The 10,245-nt window shown below is 46.0% G+C and overlaps 1 protein-coding gene across 1 annotated transcript in view; it reads right to left on the bottom strand.

Annotated features, from left to right (window-relative positions):
- The window catches only part of ADCY2 (adenylate cyclase 2), a 136,912-nt gene extending 128,186 nt beyond the window's left edge, over positions 1 to 8,726 (bottom strand). The window contains 1 exon segment of the mRNA XM_048515881.1: positions 8,568 to 8,726. Within this exon segment, the coding sequence (XP_048371838.1) occupies positions 8,568 to 8,690 (123 nt within the window). The 5' untranslated portion in view covers positions 8,691 to 8,726.
- Positions 8,727 to 10,245: the final 1,519 nt, after the last annotated feature.

Here is a 10,245-nt window from a genome sequence, read left to right on the forward strand (position 1 = left end):
ACCCTGTAGATAGCAAGGTCACTGGTGGGAGCATCTGAATAGAAGTATCCTGGCCTTTGTTTCTTTTGATCTATGGTCATCCCTGTGTTTGTGTGGAGCTTCTGGTTTGACACCAGTCTTGACCCCTAGTATTTTCAAGCAACACTGGCAGCCAAAGTTCTGTTCATTTTCATAGTTTCTTCCTTCCTGTTAAAATTGTCCATGTGCTTATGGATTTCAATTGCTTCTCTGTAGTAGTCTGGACGTAGTGGCTTCTTCAGAGTGGTCCAGAATTTCTGTTTTTCAAAATAATATTCTATGTCCAGTTGGTGTTTATCATGTGTTCTGCTTTATTGCCTTTGATTTTTTTCTGGCTGAAGCCATAGTCTGCAGTGCCTTTCGTGTTCTTTGATACGTGTCTTATTAGCTTTCGTTTGAGTGAAGTTCCTATGTAGACTTCTCCACAGCTGCATGGTATCGCGGTAGACTCCTTGCAGTGGCTAAAAAAGGATCCCTCTTATCGCTTTGCTGAACGCATTAGCATCTGTTGAATTTTTCTTGGAGTGGGTCTGTAGATGGTTTGTAGGTTGTGCTTCTTCTTCATCCAGTTTTCCTATCGCGATCAGTGGTTCCCTTGATGTATGGTAAGAACACCTTCCCTCTAGATGGCTCTTTATCTTTGTTCATGTGGCTTGTTCTTGGTCTTGCAGCCCTTCTGATTTCTGTATTAGAGTAACCATTAGCCTGTAGAGCCCTGTTTAGGTGATTCAATTCATCTTGTAGGAAGTGAGGTTCACAGAGGGGGCTACACATTTGAGGGTCCATAACTTTGGACCCCCTGAACCAAACTTCACCAAACCTGGGATGTACTATCAGGAGAGTCTCTTATTGATACCACCCAGGCTTTGTGAAGTTTGGTCCAGGGAGACCAAAGCTATGGACTCTCAAAGGGAGTGCCCCATCCCCCATTGTTTCCAATGGGAGCTAATAGAAGATGGGGGCTACACCTTTGAGGGTCCATAACTTTGGACCCCCTGAACCAAACTTCACCAAACCTGGGATGTACTATCAGGAGAGTCTCTTATTGATACCACCCATGTTTTGTGAAGTTTGGTCCAGGGGGACCCCCGAACCCCCCCCCCTAAAAAATCTATACCAAACTGCTTGCCTCATCTCTTCCTCGAAGAAGAAGGAGGAGGAGGAGGAGGAGGAGGAGGAGGAGGAGGAGGAGGAGGAGGAGGAGGAGGAGGAGGAGCAGGAGGAGGAGGAGGAGGAGTTTGGATTTATATCCCCCCTTTCTCTCCTGTAACTGGCTTACAAGCTCCTTCCCCACTCACAACAAACACACTGTGAGGTGGGTGGGGCTGAGAGAGCTCTGAAGAACTGTGACTAGCCCAAGGTCACCCAGCTGGTGTGTGTGGGAGTGCACCCAGGACAGTTGGATTCCATTGCGCACGTTCTCCTCCACTGCCCACTTTACCGGAAACCAAGATCCAGCTTATTATTACAAATCATTGACTCTATGAAAACCCTGACAGAGCTTGATAAAGTAAATATGCTCTTAAACTGTAATGACCTTGACTGTTGTCTCGCAGTGGTAAAGTTTCTGGCTGAGGTTTGCGAACTGAACCTATGATCCAGTGTGAAGTTTTATCTAGTAATTTTAACTGTATTTATATTGTATGTTCTGTATGCCAATAAAGGCTTATTGAATTGAATTGAATTGATGTTGGAGTGCACAAGCTATGATTCACCAGATAAGACTCCACAGCTCAAGTGGCAGAACAGGGAATCAAACCCAGTTCCCCAGATTAGAGCGCACCTGCTCTTATCCACGATACCACACTGGCTACAGCCTGGGAAAGCCTGCTCTGACTCTGACAAAAAAGAATATCTTGCCTTCAAGGAAAAGTTCATATTTTTTCATAAGAAGTACAAATACTTATATTTCTTTTATATCTCTTTTAAAGGTACAGGAAAATGGGCAGTTCAGATCTCCAGCCTCAAGAACTGCAGCAGTAAAAGAAAACCTTATATATTGTCAAGACACCTCCAAGAGCCAAGGAATTAGGTCATTCTCTCCAGTGTTTCAGAATCTCATTTAGTTGGCAAATGGAAACGGCCATCTACTACATAGCTATTTTAAGAACAGGAAGAACAGAATTCCACCAGCGCCTTTAGAAAATGGACATTTGATCTAAATTAAAATTCTGAGCCAGGAGACCTCTGGTGTCCTCAGTAGTTTGATTTGCCGTAGAAATCCAATGACATGAACATTTTGGAGAACAATCTACTTCAGTTGCAGCATCTTCTTCAGACTATGTTAAGTTGTCAAGAAACAAACGTGCCTCAGGCAACACAGGTGCTCCTCTCCATTTTCCAACAAGACAAAATTAAGCACATCGTGTTTCTTAAACAGTAAAAACATAACCATTTAGTGAATTAACTGGTTTTCTATTTACAAATTATCTCTCTTTTTCAACCTTTGATGGATGGGGGGGGGGACAACAGAGTGAAACTGGAATGAAGACTGAATAGTTTAGTACTCAGAAGAGATCACAGCAAAATGGATATTCAAATAAGCGAACGGTTAGCAGATAATTTGTGACTCTGGATATTTCAATGTTTGCCTCTCTTTGGAAAACGGCATTTTGCTGTGTTAGGTTGTTCTATGTGAAGAGATCACACATCTGTGAGATGAAGAAGAAGAAGAAGAAGAAGAAGAAGAAGAAGAAGAAGAAGAAGAAGAAGAAGAAGAAGAAGAAGAAGAAGAAGAAGAAGAAGAAGAAGAAGAAGAAGAAGAAGAGGAGGAGGAGGAGGAGGAGGAGGAGGAGGAGGAGTTTGGATTTATATCCCCCCTTTCTCTCCTGCAGGAGACTCAAAGGGGCTTACAATCTCCTTGCCCTTCCCCCCTCACAACAAGCACCCTGTGAGGTAGGTGGGGCTGAGAGAGCTCCAAGAAGCTGTGACTAGCCCAAGGTCACCCAGCTGGCGTGTGTGGGAGTGCACAGGCTAATCTGAATTCCCCAGATAAGCCTCCACAGCTCAGGCAGCAGAGCTGGGAATCAAACCCGGTTCCTCCAGATCAGAGTGCACCTGCTCTTAGCCACTGCTCTTAGCCACTACGCCATTGCTCTTAGCCACTATGAAGATATATTTAGAACAAATCACACAATAAACTGCTATTTCCTTCTCCCTTCTTGCCTTTGAGTTAAACTGATTTATGAGAAAACTGTGGCAGGTGTTTGGGTGTGAGCGTTCGAATGGAAAAGAAAACTTTTAAGAGCCCCAAGTGGTCACCTGAAAACCCAACAGCAGGGACTCTTTGTCTTCTGTTCACTGGCCCGATTGGCTGCAACTCTGGCCCATTTGACCAGGTGACCGCACAACTGCTTCTAGACAGAGCCTTTCTGCTGCCCTGGTGCAGCGGGAGGAAACACGTGGGAGTGCTTTTTCTGTGAAAGGCCCCAAGCCGTGGAACAGCCTCCCTGCAGAAATTCAGCAGGTGGCGACGCGTTATGGATTTCAGCACCTGGTTAAAACCTTCCTCTTAACCCAAGCCTTCAATGTGTGACCCCCACAGTCTCCCGTATGGATGCAAGTTGAAGGGGGGGAGGGAGGGATTTTTAATTGACCTTTTTAACTGTTTCTAATAATGGTTTTTAATGATGGTTTTTAATGTTTTGTGTTTTTAGGATTGTAATGTTTTAACGGGGCTTTTAATCCTATCATGTAAGCCGCCCTGGGACTTTGGTGCAGGGCAGGGTATAAATGGAATTACCTTGTTTCCCCGAATATAAGACAGTGTCTTATATTAATTTTTGCTCCCAAAGATGCGCTATGTCTTATTTTCAGGGGATGTCTTATTTTTCTGTGTTCTGTTTGTTGGGCATGCTTCCAAACAAAAACTTTGCTTTACTTTCGGGGGATGCCTTATTAGTTCACACTTTAGCAAAACCTCTGCTACGTCTTTTTTTTACGGGATGTCTTATTTTCAGGGAAACAGGGTAATAATAATTGTTGTGATTGTGATAAAATCTGTTTGTTGTTTTTTGTCAATAATAATAATAACAATGTTGGACTAGCAGTAAAGTCCATTTTATGAACAAATAAAATAGGCTCTAGCTAACTATGGGTGGGTTGCTGGCATCTATTGAGGGGGCAACCCTTTCTGCCTTTCCTCCATGCTTGGTGAGTTTACACTGTCCAAACTCTGGCACTCTGCATGTCCTGGGATGCACTTGATGCTTACTTCTGGCACAAATAAGTCCTGAGACCAGTTTGTTTTCTCCACAGAGCTGTCATAAGAAGTTACAATTCCTGCCCTCCAAGCAATTGGTTCATATACACCACACCTCCCATTTGTTTTGAGTTTAACTGTGAATGACTTGTAGTTGTCACTCAGATTGTCCAGCAAGAGGAGGAGGAGGAGGAGGAGGAGGAGAAGAGTTTGGGTTTATATCCCCCCTTTCTCTCCTGCAGGAGACTCAAAGGGGCTGACAATCTCCTTGCCCTTCCCCCCTCACAACAAACACCCTGTGAGGCAGGTGGGGCTGAGAGAGCTCCGTAGTGCTGGGGCTAGCCCAAGGTCACCCAGCTGGTGTGTGTGGGAGTGCCCAGGCTAATCTGAATTCCCCAGATAAGCCTCCACAGCTCAGGCGGCAGAGCTGGGAATCAGCCGGTTCCTCCAGATTAGATACACGAGCTCTTAACCTCCTACGCCACTGCTGCTCCTGTTCCACATAGCACAAAAGTATCACAGGGAGGATATTACCCCTATTAACAACTGGGCAACTAAGAGTTTGGAGGAATAACAGCCCAGTCTGCGGGGCAGATTCAGGAGTTGGTGCAGACTGCGCGGACGCGTGTGCCTGCCCCCACTGGTGCAAGGGGCTAATGCAAAGGTGAGAGGGGAGATATGCAGGTGGGCACCGTGAGGCTCTGTGGCACCCAACCCCAGAAGCAATTGCCATTCCCCAGCCCCAGTCTGTGCAGAAAGATGCCCTGGCGTAGTTAGGGGCACTTTGGCGGATTATGCCAATCGTAGTCTGCTTCTACTGCCCTCCCAGTCTCTGCATGGAGCAGCAGTGGCGTAGGAGGTTAAGAGCTCATGTATCTAATCTGGAGGAACTGGGTTTGATTCTCCGCTCTGCTGCCTGAGCTGTGGAGGCTTATCTGGGGAATTCAGATTAGCCTGTGCACTCCCACACACGCCAGCTGGGTGACCTTGGGCTAGTCACAGCTTCTCGGGCTCTCTCAGCCCCACCTACCTCACAGGGTGTTTGTTGTGAGGGGGGAAGGGCAAGGAGATTGTAAGCCCCTTTGAGTCTCCTTACAGGAGAGAAAGGGGGGATATAAATCCAAACTCTTCTTCTTCTTCTTCTGCATGCCAATACAACTGGCCTTGGACATACACCATTTTCTTGTGGCATAAGCCTGTTATCCTTTATGGGGGATTTCAGGTGGCCGGTGCTTTCCTTTTGAGGGGGTTTCCTGTGCCATGGGGGAAGCCCTTTGGAGGTGTCGAGGTGCCACTGCAGAGGTGCCATCTCCACTGTCTGGAGCAGCCATTCTCAACCAGGGTTCCGTGGTACCCTGGGGTGCCGTGAGCATGTCTCAGGGGTACCGCGGCAACACTACCGCCCCCCTCATTTTTGTGGTGTCTCCCACTGGCGCCAGCAAGGACATGGAGCTGGCCCATGGGGCAGGGCCTGCCACAAGGTCAGCAGCCACCACCACCCCCAGTGCTTCCCTTCACCCTGGGAGGGGAAGGTGGGGGGGGGGTGGCAAGCAGGGGCAATGGGAGGGGAAGGTGGAGGGTGGCGGCAGGGGTACCGTGAGATATGAAGAGTGAGGTCAAGGGTACCCTGACCTCGAAAAGGTTGGGAAACACTGGTCTGGAGAGATCTGGACAGTAAAGCCCTTTTCATCAGTTGTATGGAATGTTTTCTGCACACACACACACACACACACAAGTTAGATCTAAATTGAAGTGACAAACATGTGGCCCAGGGACCAGATCCTTCCCCTTGAGGGGGCTTATCAGGCTCACAATCCAACTGAGGCACCCCCTCGCTCCTGATCTAACATTGCAAGCCCAGTAGGGTGGGCTCAGGTACCCCCCTGTGTCGTTCTGGAGTCAGCCGAGGCAGCCACCCACTCCCCATGGCCTGGTCCAACCAACTCACATTTATGTCATATCCAGACCCTGTAACAAATTTCAATACCCCCGATCTAAAATGTAAACAGTGTAGCTAAAGGCCATAAAACTCAAGAGCCACCACAAGTCTGTTGCAAAAACCACCAATTTGGATGAAGGAGACGGGAGTCAGAGAAGACATATGGATAAGAAGACAACAACGAATGAACTTACTGCTGTTTGGTTGAAGAAAAGTAAAACATAATATTAGGGGAGGGTGGGAGGGGAAAAAAGGGAAATGTATTGTTTGGAAATTATATCAGAAAGATGTAAATAGAATGATTATTTCAAATTATACAATAAAAAATTTTTTTAAGTTCAATATATATGAAACAAGACCTTATCTTTTAGATCCGGGGTGGCGAACCTTTGGCACTCCAGATGTTATGGACTACAATTCCCATCAGCCCCTGCCAGCATGGTGCTGGCAGGGGCTGATGGGAATTGTAGTCCATAACATCTGGAGTGCCAAAGGTTCACCACCACAGTTTTAGACAGTTGATCTGACCTCAGTGTTCTCTTTTGTCCTGGTTTGGCCACTTTTAGAAGCACGATAGAACTCAGCCACTTGTTTGCCAGTGAAAGCAGAATTATGCGTGGATACTCTCGACAACAAGGACTCTAGACCAGGGGTAGGGAACCTGCTCGAGAGCCGCATGCGGCTCTTCTGCCCTTGCACTGTGGCTCCACGAGCCAAGCCACTGGCCCCATCCTTGCCCGCCCTGCAGGCAGCAGGGCGGGCTCACCAACTGCCCACAGTCGGCTGGGCCACATTGCGGGCTTCCCCTCTCGCCCGCCCCATTGGAGCGGGGCGGGCGCTTTCCCAGCGGCTGAGGAGGCCGAGCTGCCGGCTTCATCCTTGCCCGCCCTGCAGGCAGCAGGGTGGGTGCATCCATGCGCTTCTCAGAATGAGTGGAGCAAAAGGTTAAAAAAAACCCTATATATATATATAGTGTTATTTTTATTTTAAATGTCAAAAATTATTTGCGGCTCCAAGTGTTTTCTTTTCCCGTGGAAAACAGGTCCAAATGGCTCTTTGAGTGTTAAAGGTTCCCTACCCCTGCTCTAGACTGTACCAACACCAGCTCTTTGAGAAAGCCATTATGTGAGAAAGCAACAGAATCTGAAATGACCACGAACAGCTTTCAAGCAGCTTTCCTGGTTTATTACTCCAGGAGTAATAAGGAGATCCACAGAGCAAAATTCAACTGCAGCAGGATAATTAATTTTAATTCAACTCTAAGATCCCTTACATGTTTTTCATTTGCTTCAATAGAGAGATCTAAAATAAATACAATAATAAATAAAAAAACTTTAAAAGCATTAATTAACAGACAGGTATTTAAAAGATCCCCCAATGAAACATGTGGGAGTCCAAGGGCTGAATTCTTCCATTTGTCTCATTTTTTCACATTCAATTCTAGTCTCTATACCCCTCTTACAAATTACCCCACCAGCAATAGGGGGCTAACAATTCTGACCAACCTTACAGGGATATTTATTGAGATAACATTAGCAAAGAATTTTAGGGAAGGCACTGCATAAATGCTAAGAAACCAGTCCACTTCCACATGATGAAGAAGAAGAAGAAGAAGAAGAAGAAGAAGAAGAAGAAGAAGAAGAAGAAGAAGAAGAAGAAGAAGAAGAAGAAGAAGAAGAAGAAGAAGAGGAGGAGGAGGAGGAGGAGGAGGAGGAGGAGGAGGAGGAGGAGGAGGAGGAGTTTGGATTTATATCCCCCCCTTCCTCTCCTGTAAGGACACTCAAAGGGGTTTTCACTCTCCTTTCCCTTCCCCCCTCACAACAAACACCCTGTGAGGTAGGTGGGGCTGAGAGAGCTCAGAGAAGCTGTGACTAGCCCAAGGTCACCCCGCTGGCGTGTGTGGGAGTGCACAGGCTAATCTGAATTCCCCGGATAAGCCTCCACAGCTCAGGCAGCAGAGCTGGGAATCAAACCCGGTTCCTCCAGATTAGATACACGAGCTCTTAACCTCCTATGCCACTGAAACAAACTGAATTTGAAACGTGCTTCACTCTGGCTGGATTATTTCCAGCAAGTGTGTACACTTCTGCCCCCCCAAATTTTATCAAACAAAACTGATTTGAACAAAACAATAGAAATAGTGTACAAAAGAAAAGCAAAATTATCACTGCAGACAACATATCATGACCTGTATTTAAACGATTAAGCGAATTTTCATCTGCCTATTAAACACAAATCATTTTTTTTTCAAATGGCCTTATAAGGATTTTGAGATGTGCCTGGCATTATAATAAATGCTGGGAAAGTGGCCAAAGATTAAAAAAAAATAATTTAATTCATTTACATCCCTAAACACAGACCACATCATCCTGGAAAATGACTGGACCACAGCATCCACAGAAAATGTACCTGCCAAGCCAAGTGCTCTCTGATTATGTCTGTCGAGGACAGACAGATGCTCAGGACAACGGTATGGGAGGCGGAGGTGAGGACCCCGGCAATGATAGCATTCGGCATGCTGAAGGGCAGCATCGTATAGACCACAAAAACGATGAATAAGAAAAACGATACCTGTGCAGGGAAGACAAAAGGTAATTCCCATCAAAACTTTTTTAAAAAAAGAAATCAACAGCTACATTTTCACTGCTACAAATTCACAGCTAGCAAGTCCACAGCTACAGCCCATAAAAGCTTCCTCAGGTACGCCCAGAAAAGTTTTTTTAATCACTCCACCCAAATCGATAAGACTCTCACTGATACCAAATGTCCAGCTGCTTTTCAAAGTCCCCTTTGTTTAAAAAGTGCTTTGCTGAATGCTTTGGCTTAACGTGTGTCTTGAAAATCTCAAAGGCTTCTTCGGCATGTGGGATATATCCCACTGACCAGAGGTGGGATCCAGCAGGTTCTCACAGGTTCCCGAGAGTAGGTTACTAATTATTTGTGTGTGCCAAGAGGGGCGATTTTGCCACGTGATTTTTGCCTTAGTTACGCCCCTCCTCCCAGCAGTAGCGCGCAGAACTTGAAGCAGTCTAGCAGGAGGTGCCGTCGCGTGGCAGCTAGCCTGTGTGCGTGGATTTCCGGCCAAGGACGGTAGCGGCGTCCTTGCCACAGCCCTGCTCCAGGAATGCCCGCCCCCCAGAGATGCCCAGCCACGCCCCTCGTGCCCGCCCGCCCCGGTGGCGCTGCATGCAGTTTGAATTCCACCACCATGGGAACCTGTTACTAAAATTTTTGGATCCCACCACTGCCACTGACATATTTTTCAGTCAGTAATAGAGACTTCTGTTTGAAAATGGTACTTAATTCCCTTTTAAAAAGCATTTGTGTGTGTGTTAGGTGCCATTAAGTCATGTCTGACTTTTAGCACCGCCAAAACGTCCTATTGATAGCAGTCTTGCTCAAGTCTTGCAAACTGAGAGCCGTGGTTTCTTTTATGCAGTCAATCCCTCTCTGGTTGCAGCTTCCTCTTTTCCCGCTGTGACCAATAGTCTCAGTTTAATTGTTTTATTATGTACGGAGAATTCAGGCTTGATTTGATCTAAAACCCACTTTATTTGTCTTTTGGGTGGTCCACAGTATCTGAAAAACTTTCCTTCAAGATATTATTTCAAATGAATCAACCTTCTTCCCATCAGCTTTCTTTACTACCCAATTTTCACACTCATAAATAGTAATGGGGAACAGTATAATATGAATAATTTTGATCTTGGTAACCGGCATACGCAGTAAAAACAATTATGAGAACCCTTTAATGAGTCAACAGAGGTATATTTCCTTTTAATTGTTTAATATTAATTTTCATTGATGTTTTGTGCTGTATATTCAGCAAGGCTGTACATTCAGAATCTTTTATAGCTTAACTAATCTCTGTTAAACAAAATTTGAGCCCAGTAGCACATTAAGGGCACAAGTAAAGGTAGTCTCCTGTGCATGTATTGGCTCATTACTGACCCAGGAAGTGATGCCACGTCACATCAGTGACGTAGCTGCCACGGGGACATCCAGGGACAAATGCCCTGGGTGCCTATTGAAGATGCGATGGAGACCCCAATCACCTTGACACTTCGAGGAAGAATTAGCCAAGGCG

This window comes from Sphaerodactylus townsendi, linkage group LG14 (assembly GCF_021028975.2).
Source record: "Sphaerodactylus townsendi isolate TG3544 linkage group LG14, MPM_Stown_v2.3, whole genome shotgun sequence".
Lineage (NCBI taxonomy): Eukaryota > Metazoa > Chordata > Lepidosauria > Squamata > Sphaerodactylidae > Sphaerodactylus > Sphaerodactylus townsendi.